The 27563-nt window shown below is 50.1% G+C and overlaps 1 protein-coding gene across 1 annotated transcript; it reads right to left on the minus strand.

The window, feature by feature from the left end:
• Positions 1–5: 5 nt before the first annotated feature.
• WASF2 (WAS protein family member 2) lies at positions 6–27563 on the minus strand (the record flags this gene model as incomplete). The annotated part of the gene is made up of 8 exons (XM_027909142.1): positions 27458–27563; positions 10304–10452; positions 6302–6436; positions 5644–5797; positions 4485–4602; positions 3592–3722; positions 2097–2252; positions 6–329 (listed from the first exon to the last, which is right to left on the minus strand). Coding segments are annotated over exons 2-8 (1148 nt in total), but the record flags the coding sequence as incomplete, so codon positions are not given.

Below are 27563 nucleotides of genomic sequence, written 5' to 3' on the forward strand. Positions count from 1 at the left end.
GAGGCAGCGGAGGTGGGAGCACACTGGAATAGTCGACTGCCGGAGGGGGTGGGGGGGGTGGAGGGGCAGCGAACTCGGGGTGAGGGGGGAAAGAAGGGGGTGAGGGTGGTGGGGGGGTTCCCGGGGAGGGGAAGCCCATGGGAGGTGGTGGAGGAGGGGGGTTTCCCATCAGTGGTGGTGGAGGAGGAGGAGCCGGAGGGGGAGCAAAGCCCGGCCTGGTTGCCGAGGGGGATCCGATCGGAGGAGCTGGTGGTGGGTGGCTCGGGCTGACCAGGCTGGACCGTTTGGTCCCTCCAGAACCAGAACCTCTTTGGTTGTCTACAGGATAGCTGTGGCAACAGAAAGAAAGAGAGAGAGAGAGAAACAAGGAATTAGCTGTGAGGCCAGATCAGACTGTACAGTCTCAATGTTAATGCAAATCATGTGTGTTCGCTGCAGTCCAGACCAAAAAAAAAAAAAATCCAAGTTCCAGCTTTAACTGGTGTTTCCATGAGACCTCAACTCCTTGGTTTTAGTTCCCTCACAGTGTTTCTTTTGGCCTTCACCTCCAGAACAAAGGAAAGCTGCTGGGGACGGGCAGGAATGCTATCCCTCCATCCCATCTCCCAGGCTGACAAGAACAACCGCCACCTCACCTCTCCCGAGCTCAGAGCAGCCTCCTGGCCCCAGAGCTCCTGCAGCAAAACACCCCTCCTCACTGAGGTCAGGCTCCTGACACGCCAGGCAGGGATGTCTGCCGTGATAAATCGCACGAGGAGGGGAGGGGGAGCCAGGAAAGCATATGCTCTGAACACCTGCTAGGAACAGATCTCCTCACCGGATTCCACGGCTCGGAGCAGCAGCCCGGCCTCACAGCTCACCATGGGGAGTGAAGGGGAAGGCTTGGAAACCCGGTGCTGCTGATGCATGAGTGACTGAATCTCCCATGATGGAGGCTGTGTTCATACCAGAAAATTCTCCATGGAAGGGAAGCCCCAAACCGACACCTCCTCCCCCATGGCAAGACAGAGAAATGAGGTACATTCGGCACAAAAAAAACGTCGCCATTTTTAACAGTGCTGATCCAAAACAGACTCCTGGAGATCAAACCAAGCACCCAGGGTTCATTATAAAAAACAACCACCAAAACAAAACCAGAGAGGGGAGAGCTGTGTGGCTGGGCAGAGATCTAAGCAACCGCATAAGGCAGCGTGAGCTTCATCTGAGAGCTCGTGTCTGCTCTGCCCGAGAGGCACAGGCTGCTGAGTGCAGTGCTGGGTATCTCTGACACATCAGAAGAGCCTTTGCTGCAGCACTGCTGCCTTTGGATAAGATGGAAACAAGCCAAGCAGCCCTGTCTATCAGACAGACTTGCTTTTGTTACTCTTGACTCAGTTTTACTGTCTTTAAAACAAAAAGTCTGCTCTTGTTTCACCCTTTGTGTCTTGAGCCACTGCTGGACCATGACTCTCATCTCTGGAGGTGCCTGGGAGTCACCATTTCATTCAGTCCAAAGTAAAATGCCCTGAACTTGCACCCAAGTCCCTGGGAAGGAGGCAGCTGCTGTGCTCAAGTCCTTGAAATTCAACTACATCTACACCTCCAGTGCCCACGTCGTGAGTTTCCCAAAGATCAGGGGGCAAATGGTAAAAAAAAAAAAAAAAAAAAAAAAAAAAAGAGGTGAAAGAAGCTGTTCTTTGCAAAGCTCAGTCATGGAATATCCTGAGCTGGAAGGGACTCACAAGGATCATTGAGTCCAACTCGTGGCTCTGCAAAGGACACCCCAACAATGCCACCATGTGCCTGAGAGCATTGTCCAAACGGAACATGAGTCCACGCTCTGGGAAACCCAGGCAATGGAGCCAAACCGTTCACTGGGACCCTGCTGTGGAATAAATTCCCTCTTAGTTCTCCCTTTCTGCCCAGGACTGATGGCAGTGGCTGGGATTCATGGAGAGCTGTGCTGCCTGCAATTGCACTTCCCCTCCAGACAGGAGCATTCTGGTTCCCATACAACACCTGTCAGGAAGTTCTGCTGAACTATCTCAGCCCGGCTCATGTCATCCTTTTACACCACCTACTACTCCTTGGTGACAGAAGGGATCCCGTAGGCTTACCTAAATTCCACCGGGGGTGGAGGCAGGCTGTCATCTGGGAACGAAGGAGGTGGTGGCACAATGGAGTCAGTCTGCGGCGGTGGCGGGTAGCAGTTCCCATCCATGCTCTCGTTGGAGCCGATGCTGCCGTTCTGATACACCATGTTGGAGGGGTACCTGGGCCAGAGCAGGATGAGCAGGTCATTTAATGAGCTCAAGGCAATGCCTAAAGCTTGGTTTTCCCTCAGAGAGTCGCCGGGAGAAGCTGTGGCTTTCCCCATTCCTGGAGGTGTCCAAGGCCAGGTCGGACAGGGCTTGGAGCAACCACGGCAGGGGGTGGAACTTAATCCTTGACATCCCTTCCAACCCAAACCATTCCAGGATTCTATAACATTAAAAAAAACCCCTCTACTTCTCAAAGATTCCTACATGAAGAACCACATACACCTGCATTAGTTTGCTCTGCATAATTCTCTGGCTAAAAATTTGCCCAGATGCTCCCCTGTTTGTTTATTGCTGCCACACACCAAAACAGCACTTGTATATATTTTAATAAGCAAGGAAACATCTAAATAAACAGATTTTCCTTAACCTTTCATTTTTGTGAAAACACTTAGGAGTGTTTTGACCAACTTGAACTTAAAGAACTTGCAGTTACACCGAGTATCATCAGTGGCAAAAACAGAGGAGGTACTCAAAGATGCCAAAAAATAAGCTTGAGAATAGAATACCAAAAATGACCCCAGAAACAGTGATGACTTTAAAACAACTATCCAAAGCTGGAATAGTACTGAAGGAAGAGACTCTCAGTGAGCTCATTTCACTGTGGGATAGTGGAACCACCCCATTTTTTGGGGGGTCTGGACCCTGAGTGAATTCAAACACACGAACACACACACACAAAAAAAAGAGAGGAGCAAGAAAATGGTGCTGTTGTGCTGCTCGATTCCCCTGCTAGAAACCAAACCTGCTCTCCTATTAAACTAAAAGCAAGTTTTATTTTTAGCTGGAGAGTGTGATTTAAAGAGAGATTTTTTTTTTTTTTTTTTTTTTCTTATATGAAAGGAAGCTGCAAGGGAGAAGAGCATTGTGGGGAATTCGGTCTGCTTCCAGCCTCGCTGGTGTCAAAAGTTAAATGAATTCCCAAGCCAGAAGCGCTAAAGAGAGATCTGTAGCTTGAAATACTTGGATGGGGACGGCCCCCGCTCCCAACTTTGGGGTGTGAAGAGCCATTTGTGAAATGTAACAAAGCAATCCCACAATGCCAGCGAGATCCCACCCTCGGCTGGGTGCGAGGGGAGGGCATCGCCGCGGGGCAGAGCCAAAGCTCCCGGCACCTCTGTGCCCACAGGCAGCCGGGGGGGGAAGCAGCCTCGCTGCTCCCTGATTTATTTGGCAAATGTGAAATCAGCAGACGGATTTACTTTGGAGAATGTGATTAGTGGCAGTATCGATCCGGAGGAGCTGCAGAGCAGGGTGAACCGCATCCCAATCAACCCGCCCCAGACTTGCTTACCCAGCAGGACCGTGTTTGTCCTTTGACTCGACAAATTCCTGTCCCATTTTCAGCTTCTCCCACTCTTCTTTCCGGGTCTTGATTTTCCGTGGATTCACGTTTCCTCGGTTCGGGTTCTCCTTTTTCTCTTTCTAAGGGGTGGAGGAATCAAACATGAGCTTTGTTTTGCTTTAAATTCACTGGGCATGGGGGAGGGACAGGCCAGGCCTGTGGCATCTAAAATGAAGACACATCCTCAAAGAGGATTTTCAGTTGACTTTCCCGATTGCTGCACGCCCCAGAGATCTCCCATACAGAAAATCTGGAGCACAAAACCTGCCAGACAACACCACATTTCCCAGTGCAGCCCAGACACAATTCCATCGTTACCCCCTGGCACAACCACTTTGAGGGCAGTGAAAGCTCAGTTTCCCACATCAATTGAGGTTTTGGCCTCCGCGTCGAGAATTCCAAATCTCACCATCATCCTGAGGGTGTTTAGTGTTTTGGGGTGCAATATGGACACCTGCCCACGAAGACTTGGGCTTTATCCTCACTCTTCATTCTAACACACCCCAAGTCCCTCCTTTCTTATTTCAATTGAAAAAAAAAAGTCATGATCTGTTTTGATATTTAATACTCCAGAAGCTAAATAAACTACACCTTTCATGGTATGGCATAATTTAACGTTAAGGCCCAAAGATGATGGCATTTGGAAAAACCAATTAAGGGGATCTTTATTTTCTTTGTTTAATTAACAAGGATGAGGGTAAACCAGGTAAAAACTTCACTGAATTGATCCCCGAAGAGTTTAGAAGTGCAAACCTGAATTCTGGATGGCAACCGTGGAGTCCAAGATTTATTAACACTTCCCACCTCCTATTCCTCCCCACCAGTGACTCCCAGTTCCTCACCCTATGCTTCCTCTTCTCCTTCATGATATCCTTGGTGTCCTGAAGCATTTTCTCTTTCCAGAGGTCGAAGAAATATGAAGGATCCGTGTAGAATTTAAGCGCCTCTTTGCCATCATCCCTGGAACGGGGAGGGGAAAACAACACATAGAAAGGGGCCAACTCACACATCTGAAGCCCAAAGAAAACACAAGGCACAACCTCAGATGGCAGCTTAAAAGTGCAGTGGTCAGAGGGGCTGGTCTAGCTCCTGTCCCCCATTTCAGACAGGAAGAGACCCTGAGCCTTCCTCATCCCGGCCTCTCCCACTTCCTATCCCTTCTGCCCTCACACAGACCCTCCACTACTGAGCACCCGAAGAGCTCCACTGCTCTGAACAATCACCAACAGAGCAGCAGGTCCCTCCCCTCAACTCCCTCTTGTTTGTGCCGTGTTTCTGGTGTGGAAAACACCCTCCTTCTCCAGCTCAGGAACCCTAAATCAGACCAGGAACGTCCTTGAGACTCCCAAGCGAGCGCACACACACACACACACTGCCTCTCCTCCCACTTTGCAGTGCAGCCGCGTCTGGCAGGAGACAGCTGCCTCCAGCTATCTGTAATTACTTTTTACCTGTTCAAAAGATATTTATGGATGTGGGATAAGTCTCTGGATTCTGACCCCCTTTCCTTCTACTACCCACAAGATGGAATCGGAGCGGGGCCGCTCAGAATTGGTTGCACAGCCAGTGTAGGTCCCACCGGATGTCCCAGAGGCCACGGGAAGGGTCTCCAGGAGGCTGCTGAGCCCACCTGGGTGGAAGCCACTTCCAAGGGAACGCTCTGCACTGCGGCTCTCTGGAAAGGAGCCATGGGGCCGCAAGAAAAATGCCTCCTCCGCAGCACACCCAGCATGGTTCTGCAGTGCCAGCCAAGCCTTGCCCCAGGGCAGTCACAGAAGTGGCAGCAGGGAACCAAAGAGATGGTTTTTCTAGCTGCAGCCATTTGTACGACCCCAAAAGAGAAGCTTTATGTAATCCAGAGGGTGGAGGTTTCCCGGTGGATCTCAGGTTAGTAACTCAGTATCCCATGGGAAATGGCCACCTCAACACAGCACCTCCCCCAGCAGGTTGGGAGGAAGAGGATCTCCTCTGCAAGGGGACAAGAAGGCACTGCAGCCATACCTGTAAGGTGAGAGGATGTTGAGAGGTGGAGGAGTATTGCAGGTCCTGTAGGTTTCGAGGACAGGCACAGGGAGAGAATCTCTGTCAAAGAGCTTCTGGTCCTGAGTTGTGGAGCTTTTGAAGGCCTTCCTGGTGTTAATGCCTTGCAGGGAGACTGTAAGGAAGAGGAAAGAGCAAGTGAGGAGAGCAGCTTGACCCAGGCCAATGACACTGAAGACCAAGCAGTGAACATCTGATTTCACTTGGAGTTCTTGGCATGCTTCGCACTTCTTAAGGTCAGGTTCCTTTTCCCACAGGTCCCCTGGGAAACCCATCAAATCTCAGAGTGTGCCGTGCCAAGATCCGCTGCTGTATCGACACAGCTCTCTCGAGAGGTTTGGAACCTCTGTGACCAAGCTCAGGCCACTCATCCACCGGCTATCCAGCTGCTGGAAAGCGAGTTCCCACATGGAAACTCACCAGTGAGCAAATCTGTACCTGGCCAAAAATGCTGTGTCCACCTGAGGGGAGGAAACAGCCCCCTTTTTGTGAGGGAAGGAAACAGTCCCTCTCAGCTCCAGAGAGGACATTCCAGCACCCACGGCAGCGTCACGCTGGTTTTATGGCACTGGACCCACCATGCTGACACAACAAGAGCCCCTGTGCTCCACTCCGTTACCTTCTTCCTCTTTGGGGTCCAGCTGAGTGACTTTGACTTGCAAGCGGTCGACCCTCTCGACCAGAACGCTCACCCGAGAGGCAAAGGTGTTGGCTTGGGTAAACAGCTCTCCAAATATGTCTTCTGCGGATTTACCTGGAATATTAAAGCGTCCACATCACTCCCATGAGCCACACCAGACCATAGTCAGTCTCCCAGCTTGTTTTCTTGAAGAAAGAAGAAAGGAAGAAAGAACCAACCATGCTTCTTTTCAAGTTTGTCAGGGTTGAGTTTAACATCCAGGAAGAAAACCCTTTGTTCCACCAAAACCTGACATTTCCAAGGGATCTTCAAGCAATAAGGAAACAATTGAGACATACTTTAAAGTCTATTAAAGTAAAGAACTAAAGAGGGCTGACAACACTACACTGGTCTGAGCGTGGATGGGTCTGAGGGTCCTTTAAGATTCTCTGCTGTTCTGTTTATTAGACAAGGAAATACAGTCAGATTTTTATTGCTCTGGAGAATCTCAAAGGCTCCCAGTCTCCAGCAGACCTGCCTCCAGGGGAACTGGCACATATTTACAAGCTCAAAGCACTCTGGAAGCAGAGAGCAGACCCAGTCCTTGATCCCGAAGCCAGAGCTGTATCTGCAGCCAAAAGCACTGACCCTGTTGTTCCTTCAGGTGGCAGTGTCTGAAAAATTGATGCGTTCACGTTGATTCTAAATCAAAACCAAAGAGGAAACTTCTCAGTCAGGGACATTCTCTCTGGAACAGCTTGGATTGCCCAGTGTGGGCTGCTATGGCAAACACCATCCATTGTTTGGGCCGGGGGTTTGGATCAGGAACTTGTTGCACCACTTACAGGCGTCACAAAAAGATTTCCCCGTTCAAAAGGGAGTTTAAAAACCCACACAGGCAACAAGGGATGGCCACAGGTAGACAGGAGTGGGAGAGCTGGAAAAAAAACCAAGTACTTCCAAAGAGTCCTGCCTTTTTGTTCTGCTCCCAGGCACAAGCCAAGCCAGGGAGCCCCAACCACGCCGAGGACAGACTTGGCACCGACAGCAGACATGGGCCCGTGGCGTTCCCACTGATGGGAAACATTTCCAGCCACGGCTGCTGAGTACAAGGCTGCTCCCAATAAGCAGCCTGGTTTTGAAGTGCATCATCATATGGTCAACAGTTTGCTCTGGAATCTGTTACTCCCAAAGATCCTCGCCGACATTCAGGAGAGGATAACCAGTTGGAAGTCTGACTTCAGCGGCAGTTTTGGGAAATGTGGTTGTCTGCAGAGTCCCATCAGAGAGATGAGTGCCCCTTGCACAAGGCAAGGCGAGGGCATCCCCCAAAGCCCAGTTGCACAAACATTCCCAGCTATCTGACCCAACATATCAGCTCTGTTCCTGCTCCCAGAGCTCCTTGTTCCTGCTCCCAGGAGATCTCCTTACACCGCCAAGCACGGGGAACCAGCCAGGTTAAAATTCAACCTCCTCCACCCCTTCTGGTGGCAATGCCAAGCTCCAAGTGTTTGTAGAAAGCAAATGCTGGAGGTTAACTTCAACTGACCTCTTCCTTCCACCCTCCCAGGCAGTACAGACTCCACAGATGAGCCATTAACAAGCCCAAGCAGCTTTCCCCAAACTCATGAGAAGGGTTTTATTTCTGGAGACCCAAGGGCCAGGTAGCTCTTGCCCTCTCCGTGTTCAGCATCAACACAGACCAGCTCTCCTATTTGACCAAAGAGAGCCAAAACTGTATCTGTGGGAAAATCTGAAACCTTCCAGCAACAGCTCAAAAAAAAAAAAAAAAAAAAAAAAAAAAAAAAAAAAAAAAAAAAGAAAGAAAAGTTGTAATTCGGTTTCTACTTTCACGAGAAGTGAAAATACCTTCTGAATTTCACAAGGAACTGCAAAAAGCACTCGGGAAGGGGTAATTGAAGTCTTCAGTTTGCAAAGCATTTTTCAAGTGTAAAATATCATATAACAGCATTTTATATACTGGTCTTGACCCCGGAGGGAGAAGAAGGGATGGTCTGTGTTCCCTTGCCTGTGTAAGTGCACCTGGAGTCATCACCCAGCACCTCACACGCTGTCTGTGCTTCACACACACTTTTAGACGGGGCAAGACAGAGATTAATTTTTTAGTTTAGTTACTTTGACTGCAAAAGCGCAGCTTACAATCAGAATTATCTTTGTCATGCACTGGCAGGAAGACAGACGGCATGATTTAATAGGTCCTTCCATCTTTAGCTTGTGGGTTCTATAAAATCACACAAAAACGCGCAGTCGACTTATACAAAGTGCTCCCAGCTGCGATAGTAACGAAGGGTAAACTCGCTGGAATATGAAAGTTTGACAAGATTTATGTTTGCATCTTTGTAAAGAGACTGTGGTGCACCAGGCATGGCTGATTATTCACTTGACAGGGCTGTCACAGCCTACTGAACCCGCTCTGCGTTCCTCTAACAGTCAAGGTACAAGGAAAGAGCGGGTTGTGTTTTTTCGGAAGAGAGAGGAAAGGGTGGGGGGGCAGGAGTTTGGGCATCTGGGTGCAAGTGCAGGCTAAATATTGCTTCATTTAAAATACTGCTGACCCTGGGGAAGCGGATGGTGCTCAGCATTTCCTCCCCACCTGCCTCACTCCCCCCCTCACACCGAGTGCCAGCAGGAGCCACCTCTCCCACAGTTTCTCCTCCAGGTACCAGCTCCCACCTCCTCCCCGCATTCCCAGCTCCCAGGGTAACCTTCCCGAGGGAGAAACCAGGCTGCAATTTGGCTCACAGCGCTTCAGAAGCAGAGAAGCTTTGAATATCTGAGCTGTGCAAAGGTCTAAACCTGCAGGATCTGGCCAGGGCTCTGTCACACTAACCCACGGAGCGTCTCCGGACTGGGATAAGCCTTCCCTGCAGCTGGGATTTGCACAGCTTTACTGCCTCCTTCCTCACCATTTCACATGCAGGAGATGGATTTTACTCACACTCCACAACCATCTTGGCTACCAGACCTAACAAATGAACACCAAGGGCCAGTTGAACACGAGCACAGAGCCTGGTCTCGCCTGTGCAGTGACATTTCTCCAACCCAACAGAATGTGACACAGACTGGCAGCGAACGCGGGCCCAGATTTCAGTGACAGCCACGGTTTGCACTGCTGGAAAGAGGCTGCACCCAAACTTTCCCTGCCACATGGCGGAAAACAAGGGGCCTGCTCTGCAGAGCAAGCAGAAGGGCTTGCAAACACCACGGAGAAGAAAAACAATAGATTAATTTGATTATCAAAGTCTCGCTTCAAGGACAAAGGTGGTTAATCAGAACCCAGAGCATTTCAGCGGAGTACGGAGTCATCCCGGAGAGACCACAATTAACTCTTCATTTTTTTCCTAGGGCATGTAGGCCCATGTTTTCCCTCCAGCTTTTCCAAGGCTATGGGTCAGCCCACTGGAGAGCTGAGCCAGGCACTGCTCCAGCTCCTGCTGCCATTTCAGAGCAGCCCCAAGCCCCTGATGCTCCAGAGGCACCGCTTGGCTCAGCCGGGTCTTCGGGTCTCACAGCACAACAAACAGCAGCAGGGGCAAACAGGAGCTTCTGCGTGGGGGCTTTAATTATCTTTCATTATAAATAAGACTACTGACATGGTGCAGATTCAACAGAGTCAAGCTCCATTTAGTAGCTCGTGCAATTACAGGCACGTTCTCTGACACAAGATCCCGGCTGCTCCGAGAGCCTCCCATTTTACAAGCCTGAGTTGTGCTCCATCCTTCCATCTGCAGTTTCACTGCAGCCTCTCTCTCTCACACACACACACATCCACACACACACCCCCCTCCCCATTTTCTCCCAGATAGGAAGGCAGTGGGACCGGGGATATGAAATTAGCATCGGATTTCTTTAGGAAAACATTTTAGCATTACCCAGGGAAGGCAGATGGGGGAGAAATAGGAACACGAGAGTAGAAAGGGAGCTAAATAAAGAGCAGTAGCGACTCCTGAGGGCAACGCGCAGGCTCGCCATGGTACTCACTCAGGCTGCCCAGCTGTCGAATGACATTTGCCAGGGTGATGTTGGTCACGCATTCCAGCTCGCTCCGAACGCTAGGCAACGTCTGACGGCACAGGTGCCTTGGCTCAATGTTCCTCGTTACTAACGGCATGGTGGACCTGCTTCAGGCACTGTTCTGAAAGATGAAAAACAACCCAAAAAAGAAACAGGAAAGGATTACTCAACCGCAAATTCCAGGCACACCAGAGCCATGGTGTTCGTTTTTCCTGCTCTCGAATGGCTTTATTTATAAGCCTTCGCTCCCCCCTCCACACCCCCCCCCGGCTCCCCACCCTGAGAAAACTGGTTCATCAGAAATAAAGATCCTGCTGTTCTCTGAGTTGCAGTGACAGCACAGCCCCACCAGCTCAGGTACAGAGGCAGAGATGGAGAACTCCACGTCTTCGCCCACACGCAGCCCTTGTTCCTTCCCTTCCTACCCATCCGTGGTCTCCTTCCTCCCGCGCTCACACGCAGCCTCTTGCGTGACTCTTACAAGCTCCTCTTCACAAACATTTCAAACTTGCAAGCAACAGTCGCTTAAACCGAGGAGGTGAAGATGGGAGATGTTATTATTTAAAAAAAAAAAAAAAAAAAAAAAAAAAGAGAACGAGGGGAAAAAAAAAAAAAAAAAAAAAAGGAACAGAACAGCTTTTCCCAGCACACCAAAGCACACGCGGTGCCTCCCTCCTGGAGCAGCAGACAGGGCTCTCCTGGAACAACAGGAAGCGCTTGCAGCTGACCAGGAAACTTTCTGGTGACTGTTCCTTATCCTGCAGGCTGCACCCCTCTTCCCTTGGGAAATCCCCCGGGGATGAGGTTTACACTGGACCATTGTTTTCCTGCTAGAGCGGTTTAAGGCTGAGGGAGCTCTACTCAGGATGCAGGACTGGAGCGCGCTCAGAGAGGAGTCAAGATTGATTGTACAACCGGCAGGACAAACTTCCAGCTCTTTAAAAAAAAAAAGGAAAAAAAATAATGAAATAAAAAACCTGAAGAAAACGGAGTGTGCGGAAGTTGCGCTTTGGACAGAAAATGCTTTTATGAGCAGGTCAGTGCCTCGATCTCACAAAAATCTCCTTCGCTAACAGGCCCAAACGCTGAAGCAACAAACAGCTCCCTCCTGGATCGTCCAGCTCCAAGGGAGAGGAGGAATCCTGGGTGACCGGCTCACTACAAGGAGTGGGAGACACGCCTGAAATCTTTAGGACTAAGTGAAAGAAAATACATCCCAACTTCTTGATTAATTTAGAAGGGGAAAGAATCACTTTTCTAGGTCAGCTGAGGAACAACCCAAGAGAAGCAGGCAGCTCCCATGTGATAGGCATGCGGATCTGCTCGGGCTGGGTGTAAAAATAAAACAGGAAGCGAACAGCTTGGGGAACATGGCTTCCTGTCACCACCAGCAAAAACCCAAGAACCAGAAAAAATCAGCTGTTTGCTCTTGACTTTGAGCCACCCTTTGATAGTCTCTGTGGCAGCTGGCAGCTTATCTTTGAGGTCCAGGAGTCCTTCCTGGATGCTTTTCTATCAGGGTGTTAAGAGGAAGAAGTGGGCATTATCCCTCCTAATTACCTCACCAGCCAGATTTTGAATTGCTAAATTTGACCCATTAAGGCAGAGGAGTTCAAGAGCCACAGCACCCGGCGCTGGGATATCTCCCAGACAAGCAGATGCAGGTTGCTGCCATTTTGCAACAGTCTCTACACGAGGGATTTCACAGAATCACAGCATGGTTTGGGTTGGAAGGGGCCTTAAAGATCATCTCGTTCCAACCCCCTGGGCAGGGACACCTTCCACTAGAACAGGCTGCACGGAAAAGGGTCTCCAAAACCAGGCACTGCACAGAACAGGGAGATCTGCACCCAAATAAATAAAAGCAAGACCCTCTGAGGATCAAGTCCACGTTGTTCTTCACCGTGTCCAAGCACTGCCACAGCCATCAGGATATTTAAAGAACAGGGTGAACTAAGGAAGGGCTCTGACCTTCGCTTCCCAACACCCTGTGTTTTATCGATTCCAGCCCAAGCCCTACAATCTTTTGTCAGCTTTAGTGCTTCATGCCAGACAAACTTTCCCAGCTCCCCCCAGACTGCAGTCTGCACCAAGAAGCAGCTCTCATAAACAAGGCAAGCATTTGCAGGCTGCCTGCATCCAGCTTTTCTCCCCCGTGCTTCCCCAGGGCTTGGCCAGGGAGCACACGCGGTGGGATCTGCAGAGCCGGAGTGGACAGCCTGGCTGGAAACCTTCCAAGGTGTAGGACAGACAGAAGGAAAACAGCAAGAGGGAAAAATAAGCCTGGAAGGTGGGGGGTGAGATGTGAGCACAATGTATAAAAAGAGACAAAAAACCCACCCCTCAAAGATGATGGGTAGCGTGGCTGGATAGACACAGGTAGCACTAATCCCTGCAAGGTTGGGGAAAACAGGGTAGAAAATGGAGCAGTGCCCCAAATACCCGCAAAAAAAAAGGCTCAGAATACGTTGCCTATGTACAGCCACCCCAAAAAGTGTTTGCCTTCAAAGCATGCTTTGAAACTAAAAGCAAGGAGTAGTGGTGAAAATTGCCTTTTTTTAAAAAAAAAAAAACAAACCGCAAAAAAAACGACAGAGCACCAGTACAGCACCAATCTGCACCGGTGCAAGACAGCAGAGATAAGGGCTAAGAAAAACACTCCCTTTATAGCCCAGCTCATCCTGCCAGCCACCCCCCACCCTCCGGGCACAGCCACACTCCACTGCAGAACCGAGAGTTTCACCCTCGTGATCACCACGACAGCCTCCTCGGGCTTCCCAAGGCCACGGGGAGGGCTCTGCTGGCCCTAAAACCAGCCAGGATCCAATAAACTACGGGATTAACCCTGTGGAGCACTGGAGATGAGCTGTGGACAACCACCCTGCTTCTCCCAGCAGCTTCTTGGGGGTAAGAGGCGTTTTAAAGCAAAAAAATTCCTCCGAGCAGGACAAGGAGCTTCGAGGTTTCAGGAAGGAAATCTGGGAACCACATGAGCAAAAAGAGCAGTCGATGCCCCCCCACAAGAACGCTGTTAGACCTTGTTTTTCGCCCGGAGTGTTTGGAGGGGAGGGACAGAGATAACAGCTAATGGGCTCCTGTAAAACCTTCATGCCTCCTGAGTAGGTGGGACGAAGATTAATAGGGTGGATTGGAAAATAAGTGGTGTATTTCGAAAGCAGGAGCCAGGTAGGGCAGAAAACCAGGTGTGGAGAAGCACAAGGTGTGAGAGCAGAGGGGGAAGGAGGAAGAGGAAGCAAAACATGGGAGCCCAGCGGAAGGCAGGAACTGGGGGCAGGGAGGAGACACAGTAAATGAAAGAAGGGACGGAGCTTAAAGAGCTTTCCGGGAGGCTCCTGCTTTTATTTTTTAAGAGAGTCATTAAGGAGCCGATTGACAGCACAGCGCCAGGCACGGGCCATCCAGAACCGCTTCCCTTTCTGTGCTCAGGGCATGACAGCACAGCAGAATTGCACCCCGGCAGGCCAGCCTGGTCATCAGGCATTAGTCACTGTCACACAACCACCGCACACCATATATTATAACTAAATCCTACCATTCACATGCAACTTAAATGAATTGCAAGGCCGAAAATCCTTATCTTCGGGGCAAAGATAAGCGTTTCCATTTGCTTATGAACGCTGCAGATTAGATTTGTTTCAGGAGTAGAGTTTTGGGGTGTGGACGCTGTTTCTAAGAAGCTGCAAGAACGACATGGGCACAGAGGACCTGCCTTGATCCCAGTGTAATGAGAGAGGAGACCAAGTGTGTTAAAAGTAAGAGGAAACTGCCTCTAGAAACAGAAAACTGCCTGCAACAGATTCCTGATGAATATGGAAAACTAAGGAAGTCTTCAAATTGCCACACGTTGCGAGGCAAGAAGTTCAGTGATCTCTGCTGGCTGGGAAAGCCGTAAGGAAAATCCACAAACCCTGCATCAGTGATGTTCCCGAGACTCATCTCCCAACCACTGTGCTTCACACCTCCTTAAAAACAAGGCTAACAAATGATTTTCCTCTCCCACTTGAACCAGACCCTTCCTACCTGCTCCCAAGCATTTCCTCTGAAGCCTCCAAGTCACGACTTGAACCCCAGAAGGCTCCAAGCCCTGTTGTGACGGCAGTGATTAAACAACCAACCCTCTGAAAAGCCCGGCTTCGCCCTGCAGTTCCCTTCCCCACCTCCAGCCGGCCACTGCCAGCATTCCTCAGAATTTCCCCTCTCCCAAAACGCTTACGCAGGCGCTGCCGAGCCCTGGCCCTCTCCAGCCCGGAGAAAAAGTTTGCTGAGCATGACAAAAGCCCTGGAAGCTGAACTCACCCACCGCTCCTACATTCCTACTGATCTTCCAGCCACAACTGGCACCTCGTTTCCAGGGTTCACCCTTCCTGACAACTCCTGAGCTTTCTCACCATGGTCTTGGACGCCTCGTGTTTCTCCTGGAAAGCAGGATCCACGCGTAGAGCTTCTTCCCACAGCTCCCCATCTCACACACCCCGCTCCCTCCACAATAAACTTTTACTTTGAATGTCGTGCTCACCCGTTTTTAAGGGGATTCTGACTTTGGCAAGTAGTTTTGTAAATACTCTCTGGGTGCTGAGGAACGAGCGTGGCCCAAAACACACCCATAAAAGGGGGGTGGGTGGGAAATGCAACTTGCAATTCTTGCCTTTCCGAAGGCGGCGCTTTGAGCAAAGCCTGAGGTAAATCCCAGATAAGTGTGCTGCTCCAAGATTTCCTATCAGCAAGCCATCGACCACTCTCCCCATGAGCTCTGCAGCAGCAGATCACTCAGGAATCCCAGTTCTGGATTAGAATCAAGCACAATTGGTTTGCTTCAAACAAGAACTGCCAGTCTATAAACCCCTCGCACAAAGCTGCGCCTTATTGACTATTTTTAATAAATGGGGCTGGCACAGTAAAATTGGACAATTGTTAGGGACAATGAAGGAGACAGACTTTGATTACAAGTATTGAGAAGCTGTTTTAGGGTTGAGTATTTGCTTTCCAAGGCGAGTTCTGTCAACTGAAAGCAGCAACTCGGAGCAAATACTCCTTAACAAGCAGTTTGGAGCCGAGCAGGGATAACAGCGCCGCACAGCCAGGGAGGAACCAGACCCGGGTTTTTGGGGTTGTTTTTTGTGGATAGCACAGTCACAGTGGTGGTGCAGAGAAGGCAGGCAGGACTCCGACAATGCACACAAAGAGCTGTAAATAACAGGTGAGGTGGAGGGGGAAGATCTGGCAGGTTCTCCTCACTGGTATTTGACCAGTTAGCATAGCGTTACTGGGAGTCACCTGGGTAATTCCCTGCTCAATGTGACACACAACCTCTTAGATCAGGGACCATCTGCAAATAAATCTGGACCCCAGCAGCGAGATCATCTGTCATAGTGTCTGGTGTAGCACAAAGCACCTAAGGAGGGCAGAGAGCTTTTTTTGGGGAAGGGGAGGGAACGTAGGCTTGATTTCCAAGTACGTCAGGGTGACCAACCACCCTTACAAAATCCTCTGCCTGGACACAAACAAGCAGCACAGTCAAGGAGACCAAGCCTTCAGCTAAGCCCCTTGGAGAGCTGCCTTTAGGAGTGCCCATCAGGGGATTAGGCACACCAGCAGGTTTGGGAATGAGGGAGAAAGGAGATAATCAGATCTGAAATTCCCATCAGTATGAAATAAGACTTAACTCAGTAGCTTGCCAACGCAGACCGACTGTTCTTTCTAATGTCTGTGACAACTCTGCTTCAAATTTCAAGCTTCTCTCAGCAGTAACTACTCCCCCATGTAGCTGTAATGGCCAGAAAGAGACTGGCTTTTATGTAACCCCAAAAGACTTGCAGAAAGGGAAGCAGCAGCCACACACACACACAGAGGGAGAACTGAAGGGAGGGGGGGTGGAAATCAGCAGAAGGCTCTGCTGAGTGCTCAGGGCTATATCCAAGCTCACAATGCAGCCACAGAGAAGTGGGATGCAGCAATCAGAAATGCTCCAGTTCCACGCTCGGGAGAGAGACCCAGCAATCAGTGCTGCATCCGAGCAATAGGGAGCGAAATTATAGAGCAAACTGCCATGTGATGCCACAAACTACTCCATCCCGCCAGCTGTAACAAGTATTCATTCCCAAAAACGCGTCACAGGCTCATCTGTCATTACCAGCCCTGCCTGCCAGCAGCTGAGCAGGAGTCAGCAGTGAAGGGCAGCTGCAGGGCTGCTTCCTTTCACAGTGGGCTATTCTCCCAAAAAACCACGGGGAGATGGACGGGTAAAACCCCCCCAGGGCAGCAGGGAACACGCTGCCCACCATCCCTCAGCAGCCGGTGGGATGGGAAGGGCACGCTGTGCCCTCACCCACCATCACACAAAAGCCCTCCTGAAGCAGGATCCAGCAAAAACCCCCGGGGGGGGGGGGAAGGGGGGGAGAGGCTTTCAGGAGAACACACCGAGCTGATCCCAAAAACCGACCTCCACAACCCCTCTGTGTGCTGACAACCCACTGCAACCGCCAGGAGCAGAACTCTGCAGATAAGATCTGCCAGCCTTACGAAAGAAAGAGGCTGTTTGGGCAACAACCGGTGGGGGCAAGAGCAGCCTCTGCCCATTTCCACCGAGATGTTCTGACACTGGGGAACCTCAGCCCTGATCCCGCAGCCTAACGAGCCATTGTACGGCACACCGTGGAGTCCTTGAGACAACAAACATCCAGCCCGCTCCGTTCCCGGAGTAAAAAAATACCCTTTTTTTTTTTTTTTTCTCCCCCTCTCCAGTCTGCTGGCTCTGAAAAATGCAAAAGAGGCTCACAGAAAGCCATTTTCTGCCTTCCTTTTTTTTTTTTTTTTGTCTGGCTCATGCATTATCATCATCATTTACTGCCCTCAAGGGGATTGCACAGGTGTGACTGAAAAATTTGGCTCTTCCTTTTAAACTTTTTGTTATCGGCTTTGCTGAAGATGATCTTGCCGGAATAAATACCAGGCTGCTCTCCTGGAGAGGGACTCGCTGGGAGCTTGTTGGCAGAAATCAAGCTGGGGGTGGAAGGATGGGGGTGTCACTAATGGGGAACATACAGATCCCTCCTGGCTTTTCTGCTGGAGTGCTAATACAGCCAGCAGTTTGACCTGGACTTTATTTTTTTTTTTTTTAAATCCCTAAAAACACCCCACACCGTTGCACTAATTAATGTTTCCATTCATTTAGCTGAAAAACAAGTTAAACAAAGAGGGTCACCTGGTGTTCCTATCAATACCTGACTAGGATACAGGCAGAACAAATGCATTTAAATAAAACTCTAGAAGAGATGTGACAAGAGAAAGGCAGTTTAGCTCAATTAAAGAGAGCTGTCACAGGGATTTGATTCTCAGAATACAGAACTATTGATTAAACAGGAATTAAAGCTCCGGAACAGAAAGGTTTCAAGGTCTTTGCCGTGAGGGTGTACATCAGCAGAGAGAGGCAGGGCTCCTCCAGCGCCACAAGAGCTCTGGCTTTGTTGCTTCCTAGGAAACAGGAGCAGCAAAGGGAGCAGAATGCTCCCTGCTAAACCTGTGAATAATTTGGGCAAGGATGCAAGGTCAGCGACAGCACAGAGTGGCATCATGAGTGTCAATCAACAGGTAGCTTGGACGTACTCGGGCCTGGAAAAACCATGAGAGGTTCTAAAACATTTTAGGAGTAGGTGGGGAGATGCTTGGGCGGTGGGCAGGTTTCAGTCCTAGAATCCTGGAATGGTTTCACTTGGAAAGGACGCTAAAACTCATCTTGTTCCGTCCTCCTCCCATGGGCAGGGACACCTTCCACTAGCCCAGGTTGCTCAAAGCCCCCTCCAACCTGCCCCTGGATCCACTTCCAGGGATCCAGGGGCAGCCACAGCTTCTCTGGGCAACCTGTGCCAGGGCCTGCCCACCCTCACAGGGAAGGATTTCTTGCCAAAATTTAACCCAAACCTACTCTTTCAGTTTGAAGCCAGTTCCTGTGTCCTGTCCCTCCAGCCCTTGTCCCCAGTCCCTCTCCAGCTCTCCTGGAGCCCCCTTAGGCCCTGCAAGGGGCTCTCAGGTCTCCCTGGAGTTTCTCTTCTCCAGGTGAACCCCCCCAGCTCTCCCAGCCTGGCTCCAGAGCAGAGGGGCTCCAGCCCTGGGAGTATCTCCATGGCCTCCTCTGGACTCTCTCCAGCAGCTCCAGGTCCTTCCTGTGCCAACTGGAGGCAGCTCTGCAGGTGGGGTCTCACCTGAGCGGAGCAGAATTTTCCAAGGCTTAAAATCTGTAACAGCACTGAAATCACTTTGAAAAGGTCTTGAGGAGAAGGACACAATTTAGGTGGGGAAGGCAAGCAGTGTCCTTCCCCCACGGCTCCCTGTGGGGGTCCTACAGGAATCCGGCCCTCTGGCTGTGGGAATGCCAGCTCCTGGAGCAAACAGCACTGACTGGCTCCATCCCGGGCTGCATCCCCGCTAATGAGGAGAGCGGGTTTGCCTCCTCTCCTTCCCAGCAGCCTCCTCAGCGAGGGAAGGCTTGTGCCTGTCGCACTAACAAAGCACAACTCACAATACATCAGCACATTCCCATTCCCGGGCAGCGCTCGATAATTAATACGGAAAGAGAGGGAGTGGGGGGATTTCCCCCCCTTCCCCCAATGACTTATTCCTTAAGTTCGAGCATACTTTAACCTTCCTTTTCAGCAGATAAACTCTGTCTCATTTGCAGCTAAGCTCAGCCTTCCCTTCTTTGCCACACACTAAACTATTTTGATTAATGAAAAGAGTAGGAACAAACCAGTTCCAAGTGTTTTCTATAGAGCTCAACTGCTCTTTCAGTTTCCACTCACGCCTAGATAATTATATCACAGCTCTGAGTGCCCCCACCCTTCTGCTGCACTTGGGGAATACTGGAAAGATAAGTCTTTTCTTAATTATTAAATGTAAATAGCTCATTAAATATAATCCAATTACTTTAATTGTAAGAAAAAGGAAGTAATTACAATATGTACATGTATTCTTGCCTGAGCAGTTTTAATATCTTAAATGAATCTTTGCAGCATTAATATTTTAAGTTAACCTTTGACATGAGGGGAGGGAGGAAAAAAAAAAAAGACATTGACTCCCTGATATTTTCCAGAAGTGTTATATCTGCTGGGATTTCGGTCACAAAAAACAAGCGAATAGCCTTGGGCGCCTAAATTAAAATGGTTGTGAGTGGTTTATAAAAAGTCAAAATAACACAGGGGTTTTCTGTTGTGGAAGGAATAAATATATAGATACACATGATGCCACATAAAGAGCCTGAATATGCTTTTGGGATCCGTCCTGGATCTCAGGAGTGAAGCGAGACAGGCCTGTGAACTCAGGAGAGCAGGCAGGGTCCCACCACACCAGTCAAAAGTCACCACGTACCCGGGGTTTTCCAAGCAGTTCTTCCCCATGCCTACAGTTTGTCCTGTCCAAATGTGGGAAGAGGAGGAGAAGGAGCCTGCTCCTTGTCTGGGATTCCTCAGCTCCTTCCCGGGGGTGCCCAGTGAGGTGATCCCACAAAAGCACCCAATCCAGCGCACACCGTCTGTGCGAGGCGCGGGCTCGGCGCGTGATCCTGGGCTGCCATTTGGGATTTGCAGGCAGAGCTGCAGGAAGCCGAGAGTAGCTCCCCTCTGGTTTTGCTCAACAGCATGACAATCCTTGGACTCACTTTCTCCATCCCTGCAGCCAGCAGGACCGAACAACCTTCCAGCAGACTCCAGCAAGGCCCCGCTGTTTCGATCGGCCCCCTGGTCTGACAGAGCAGGGTCAGGTTTCAGCTTGGCTGTGGTGACAGATGCCTGTGAAATCTCCCTGGGACAGGCAGAAAAATACTCGGTTTAAGCTGTAGTTGTTTCCATTTTGCATGTCCTGAGCCCAGCAGTGATCTCACCTTATGTAATCTCCAGTGCAAACTCCAGGCTCTGAACTGTCCAAAACTGTTTCAGGGTGTTTCAAACCATAAAATCTCGCAATGGTTTTGCCTGGGAGGGACCTTAAAGCCCATCTTATTCCACATCCTGCTATGGGCAGGGACACCTTCCACTAGCCCAGGTTGCTCCAACCTGGCCTTGGACACTTCCAGGGATCCAGGGGCAGCCACAGCTTCCCTAGGAAACCTGTGCCAGGGCCTCATCTCCCTCACAGTGAAGAATTCCTCCTGAATATCCCATCAAACCCTGCCCTCTGACAGTGGGAAGCCATTCCCCCTCGTCCTGTCCCTCCATCCCATGTCCCCAGTCCCTCTCCAGCTCTCCTGGAGCCCCTTTAGGCCCTGCAAGGGGCTCTCAGGTCTCCCTGGAGCTTTCTCTTCTCCAGGTGAACCCCCCCAGCTCTCCCAGCCTGGCTCCAAAGTAGAGGTGCTCCAATCCTTGGAGCATCTCCAAGGCCTCCTCTGGACTCTCTCCTGCAGTTCCACATCTCTCTCATGTTTGGGAACCCATGGACTGGAGTAGAGGGGGAATCATCTCTCTACTGAACTGATCTTTCTGGGAGAAGAGAGATTAGGCCGTATTAGGGATGCTATGGATGCAGGTCCCTCTATCCAAGCTTACCACAAAGTCTGTAATAAGCTGCTTTATGGAAACCTCTCATGTGGAGCCAGCCCCTAGACGTAACCTCCTTGATACAATATTGAATCCTCAATAGCAACCAAAAGGCTACTTTGTCTAAGTTAATTACAGCCGTTTTTAATTTAGCTTCCAGAAGGGAAGGGGCCAGTGATTTCATGCTGCCCTAGACAGAAGGTAAAGGTTTTCCACAAGCTGTGTTTATAGCTCTACGCCTTCCTCCAGCAAAGCACCGGCTCTGCAGCTGCTGGTATTGAAAGAACAGGATCTGGGTGTGTGCTCGGTTCTCTCTTGCCTGGTTGGGTTGTTGCCTTTTTTTTTTTTTTTTTTTTTTTTTTTTTTTTTTTTTTTTTTTTTTTTTTTTTTTTTTTTTTTTTTTTTTTTTTTTTTTTTTTTTTTTTTTTTTTTTTTTTTTTTTTTTTTTTTTTTTTTTTTTTTTTTTTTTTTTTTTTTTTTTTTTTTTTTTTTTTTTTTTTTTTTTTTTTTTTTTTTTTTTTTTGCAGCTGCAAGGCCAAACCCATGAGAGAGAGAGTGTGTGTGTGTGTGTGTGCTTTTTCTTACGGTGACAAAAGCAGGGTGCCTGAAAGGGAACTCGCTTCCGCTCTGGCAAGCACTCAACCAACTATTTGCTGGGCTAAGGGGTGGTCGGGGAACTTTCACCCATCCATTCAGCCAAGGCCGCTATTCCCCCTCCCTCCCAATTAAATCCCATTTTTTGCACTCCATGCATGAACCGCAGCCACACCAATACATCAGATATTGTGGCTGATAGTCTCCTCTGAATGCCACTTAAAGCCCTCCAGTGCAGAGAGCTCTGAAAAGCAAAGCATCGCCCATTCTTCGAGCGACAGAGAGACTTTCGCTATAGAGAGACTCCAAGCGAGGCTCTGAGTAGTAGGAAAAGGGCATCCAGAGAAAGAGGAAATGAGAAATTAAAACCACATTCAATCTTATTAGGGGTAATACAATAGGTCAACAAAAGTACTTTGCACAACTCCCACAGCATGGGAACAATTTCTGCAGGACCCGGAGCAGTGACACAATCGAGCCCGGCTTTCACCGACACCAGCAAATTTTGTCAGCGCTATTTTAAACCGCCCAGCTGGGAGGGGAGAGGGCTGGAGGGACGTTGTTACCTCCGTGCCTTGCAGGAGAGCACACTTAGGAGAGGGGAACATGAGGAACATTCCCCCCCACCAGCCCTCCTCCTTTTCCGTCTGAAACATTTTCTCTCTCTCAAGGGATTTCCAGCATCTTACGAGCGCAGCCTCTTTGAAGTGCCGCAAAGTGGCATTGCTCATCATTTCAGTAATGATAGTAAATAAGCTCCAGTATTTTGTTGATCCTTTTCCTTTTGCTTTCCAAACAAAAGGTCAGAGTCATTAGCCCGGTTTGATGAGTGGGGAGAAATGGAGGCATGGAAGAGGCAGGTCATCGGAAATGAATGAGCAAGACAAGCCACAGGAATTAAAGGACATCCACACTGGGGCATCCAGCCTCCAGATAATCCAGAGTCCTTTCTCCACTGTGGCCAGGGATCAGATGCACCAAGAAATGAGCATGGGAACAAGGCAAGCCCAGTTCTCCCTGCTGCAGCATCCCCACCGCACCTTAAGACCATGCGGAAACAAACACTGTCATTTAATCGTCCTTTATGGATTTCACTTCCATAAACTGGTCTCCTCGGTTCCTGAACTCATCTAACGGCACATCCGTGAGATCCTGGGGCAGCAAATCCCATTTTTATCCCGTGCTAGGGAAAAAAATGCTTCATTTTATGCCCTTCACTTGACAATTAGGGGATTTTAATCTCAAATCTATGTGTGGCTTTCCTGCATGAAGGGGCTGTTCAGTAAATTTATCACCATTCATACGAAACAAGCCCTTCTGAGCAGGTTATCATCTTGAAGGCCAGGCTGGACAGGGCTTGGAGCAACCTGGGATAGTGGAAGGTGTCCTGGGATAGTGGTTGGGACAGGATGGGCTTTAAGGTTCCTCCCAACCCAAACCATTCTCAGATTCTCTAAACTCACAGTTTAGACTTGATTTACAGCAGAAATAAGAACAAACTTTTTTACTGATCAGTTCTTTGTGTCCAACCCATCCTGGGCCCATTCTGCACAGCTTCCAGCAGGAAGGAGAATCCAAACCTCCCAAATCTCCGGTGATTTGGTAACAGCTCACCTGAAGCAGTGGCACAGCAACAGCCCCCACCCCTGGGCAGAACTCGCAGCCCTCAAGAACAAACATCAGCTGCTGCTGCCCCACAGGCATCACCTGCCTCCCTCACTCACAGCATCCCTTAAACCACCACTTCTCCCCAAAAAGAGTGTGGGACTCTGCTGTGGAAGAGGAGGGGACACAGGAGGCACTGAAGGAACAGAGCAGGTCACTGCTGAGCCGCTTTGTGAGAGACCCAGCGAGATTCCTCGGTGCTTTAAATTCCTTCATCAAAGCCCCTGGCAGATGCATACTTGAGATATCTGAGCTCCACCACTTCTCCAGCAGCAACCTAACACCAGAAAGCTTTCCTGCGATTTCAGGAATTAGGGTAGGATCTGGAGGAGCTATTTCCCAGGCTCATTACTGCGGGGAAGGCGAGCTTGGGATGGAGAATGTGATTAACACTTTGCACGGCCTCAACACGTGGAAGTGCACATTTCAGTCCTTTTGGGAAGGGCCCTCCCCTCCCACTGCCTCCCAGGCAGGGGAAAAAAATATCCTGCAGCCCTTCAGATGGAAGGAGAAATGTTACATAAATGAGAATCAGGCCTGGAGCTGATCACCTTCTAGCAAGCACATCCTTTGCAGCGAAGCCTGATCTGCTTCCCCTCCCCAAAAAAAGAACCAGCACGTCTTTTTATTACACAGAGTTGCAAAAAATACAAAAGGAAGTAAATGTCACCGGGGTGGTTCTGTTCTGAGCAGTCATTTGCTTATTACCCAGAAGCCACTGCCACACGCCTTTTTTTAAATCTTGTGTTTATAAATACCTAAAGTATTTAAATAAATGTTAATCTGCGGTAACTAAGGCCCTGATCTCACAAATATTTATCCTTGCACAGTGAGAATAAACACTCAAATACACAAATTTCTCTACTACAGATCCCATTTCAGTGAGAGAGCGTCGCTGAAAACGGCAACGCACCAGAAGACGGGGCTGGGAAAAAAAAAAAAACAAAACAAAACAGTTGCATTTTGCTCTCCTGGGTTTCCACGCAGTGGAAGTGACACTTTTGGTTCGTCCCCTGTGCTTTAGAAACCGTACAAAGGAGCAAGGGCAGCGCTGAGCCATCAGACAGGGCCCCTTGTGGCTGTTGGAAGCCTCTGAGGGAGCTCTTGGCAGGGTTTTTTGCCAGTGTCCCGCTCTGTCCTGGGACAGCAGGAACTTTATTCACAGCACATGCGAACACAATCCCCATTCAATCCCTTTCCTGGTTTGTGACTGACTCACGAGCCACGTATTGAATGACCAAGGGCTCAGTATTATCATCCAACCCCAAACCCTGCATTTAAAACTTACCGAACGTTTTGAGTCCAGCAAACCCACAGAGAGAAACCATCTTAAAAGGATTAAAGCCCAGCCTTGCACTTGCTGAAATCTTCCTTGTTACGATCTGCCCAAAGGAAAACCCGATTTTGCGAAAAACACTAATCCCACCAACTTTCTTCCTTCTTCTAGCACCTCAAAAACATACTTAAAAAAACCCCCCAAAACCCAGGAGAGGGATTTGTTGCTGTAACTTTATGCATATGAGGCAATCACTGAAGTTTTAACCCCTCCACCCACACGCCTCGATTATCTAACCTTGGTGAATGGAATCAACTTTTCCTAGACCAGCCCCGAAGAATGAGATATATTCAAAGCACGCTGAGAAACTGGGTTGGGACTGATCAGAAAGGTTGTATTCTCTGTCATGAATCACTGCCTGCAAATACCTCCTGAGCTGTAACTTGGAAAGGAAAAAAAAAAAAAATACACCATTTCTGTGTGGTGTGTCACGTTATTCATAAGGAAAGCAGTTTTACACTGGCATGAGCTACCAGGAAGGTTTTATTGCTTTAAATTGAAAAAAAAAAAATAAGTAATTTGGGGCATTTAGTTTTTGAGCTGGTTACCAAACAGATAAAAAAAAATAAAAAAATAACCACATCTCTTTTTAAAACCATTGAAAACACAGTTCAGGGAAAAGCTAACACTGAGTTCACCCCTGGAAGTTTATCCTCTTACAAATCACAACTACGAAGCACAGCAAGGCTTCACCTTGTCTCAGGTGGGCTCGCACAGGGAGCTGCTGGACCCGCTCCCCCAGGCTCTTAGCCAAGCAGAAATCGATGCTTTGGAAGGTAAATCCCAGGAAGTTTGATCCCCCCACCATCACCAACCCACGCAGGGACAACACTGACAACTGTAGTTTAAGCCAAGATCAGCGTTAGGCGGGTCTTGTCACTCAAACTCCACGTTTTCAAGCACATTCCTTAAAAACTAAACAAAAACACCCCAAAAAAGGGCACAGAACTTTGTGCCCCCCCCCCCTCCTGGTTGGATGAAGCCTCTCCTCGGCTGTGGATGTGAGGAGGGGTTTCAGAGCCTCTCCCTGGACACCCTGGCTGCGTTTTCCATGGGGAAGACGTTGGCCCTGGTTTGTTTTTAACTGAGTTTGGGATTAAACTCCGGGTCGGTTTCTACGGCAAAGCCCCAGCTCAAGGTCAGCAGGGGACAAACGGGGAACGGGAAGTGTCGCAAGGCAGGGTCTGGGATTCCCGCGGCGTTCCAGCACCAACTGATCCTGCAGATGTGGGGAACGGGTGGAAAACAGAACTGCACAACCATTCCCCTCCCTCACGTGACCCGGTGCACCAAGTTCAGCGCTCCCCACAGAGTGGGACTTCCCTGGTCTCGTGGGAGGTGTCCCTGCCCACGGCAGGGGGTGGAACGAGATGGGCTTTAAGGTCCCTTCCAACCCAAACCATCCCAGGATTCTACCAAAGCAACGTTTTGCATCAGTTTTACCTCAGGTGAGCATACTCCCCCCTCATCTTTCCCCTCCCCACCCCGAACTGGCTTCCAACATCTTTTAATTTCAACTTCTTCACCTCACAATTCCACAAGGACACACCAGGGTGAGGGTTACAGAGGGCTCCATCAATTATGACCCCGCCTGCGGCTGATGTACTTCACAGAAATTTATTTTTTTATTTATTTATTTTTTCATTATTAATATAATTTCGTGCCCACCAACAAACACCTGCAGTGCTGACAGATTTAAGACTCTCAGTGTTTCCTGGTGCTGAACTCCTGGCACTAAGACATCGCACAGCCCCCACCAGTGCTCTGACCCGTGCAGAGGTGCCCAGTTCTTGTTGCTGCCGCTAAAGAAAAGTAAAACCAGCAAGGGCCAAATGTGAAACTCTGACAGGGAAATAAAAAATGCTACAGCAGGAAGGTCCTAGAGGTCAAATAACAGCTAAGAGGGAGAAGCTGCAATCTTTACCTTTCTCCAGATTATCTGTATCCCAAAGTAACCCCAACACAAACTCAAATGCCGGCAAGTTACAACCCCAAGGACATTCCCTAATAACTTACTTCTTTCCAGAAATATGATCTGAGATCACCAAGAGGTTGGTGTGCTTGATCAAACTATCCAACCGTATCCCAAGCCTCTTTTCAGGAAAAAAAAACCCTCAGAAATTTCCCAAAGCATTCTCCAGCACCCACAGCGTGTCACCCCAAGCAGTTTTAGGGTTTATGTGCTGTGTGGATGGTTAATGGCCAAGGGGGGTGGACACGTCCTTACAGCATTCCCAGACAGACCCAGGGGTGCACCCAGGAGTGGGGCAGGAGCACAGGCAGGAGGAAGGAGAAGTTTCCTTCCCAGCAACACCCCCGAGTGCCACCACCAGACCTGGCACCAGCAAGGGCACGGCGGGTCCCACCCCGGCAGACTTTGCACAGTGACACACACACGTTTGCACCAGCACCGATGGCAAACCCGGGCAGCAAACGCCTGGGAAGGGAAGGACATCCCCCCTCTGCTCCCCCGGCAGAGCCACACTGCTCCCTCCCAGAGGGGACCCTGCGGCTCCCCCTTGCCCCCCGAGTTCCCGGGCACTCCCAGCTATCCCAGACCGCTGTACCGGCCCCAGGACAGCAGACACCGGCCAGGCCTGCGGAGAGCCCCGCGGGCGGCACTTCCCTCACCCAGCACCGGGCTCTGCCCACCGCCCGGGCAGGACCCCCCCCTCCACCCCAGCACCCCCTCCACCCCGGCCCGGGCACACACCCCGCACCGAGGCGTGGCCCCCGGGAGGGGCTGCCCAAGTGTCAGCGCGGGGATGGAGCCCCAGAGCGGGACAGACCCCCCAAAACCCCCCGCCCGCGACCACAGCTGGCCGGGCTCACTATGTGGCAGGAAACACCGCCCGCCTCACCCCCAGAGCTCACTATTTGGCAAGGGCCTAGCGGCCCACCCCAGCGCCACTGCCTCTCTCCCCCGGGCAAGAGGAAGCCCGAGGGGCTCGGCGAGGCGCCGCCCGCCCCTCTCGCACTCACCCTGTCCGCGGCTGTCCCCTCGGGGTCCCCGGGCTCGCTACCACCAGGGCGGGCCGGCCCGCCCGTCCGCCATTCCACGGCTCCCCCTCCCTGCCCTGACGGAGCC

Source organism: Empidonax traillii, unplaced genomic scaffold (assembly GCF_003031625.1).
Source record: "Empidonax traillii isolate 1590-97213 ecotype Southwest subspecies unplaced genomic scaffold, ASM303162v1 scaffold1955:size53574, whole genome shotgun sequence".
NCBI lineage: Eukaryota > Metazoa > Chordata > Aves > Passeriformes > Tyrannidae > Empidonax > Empidonax traillii.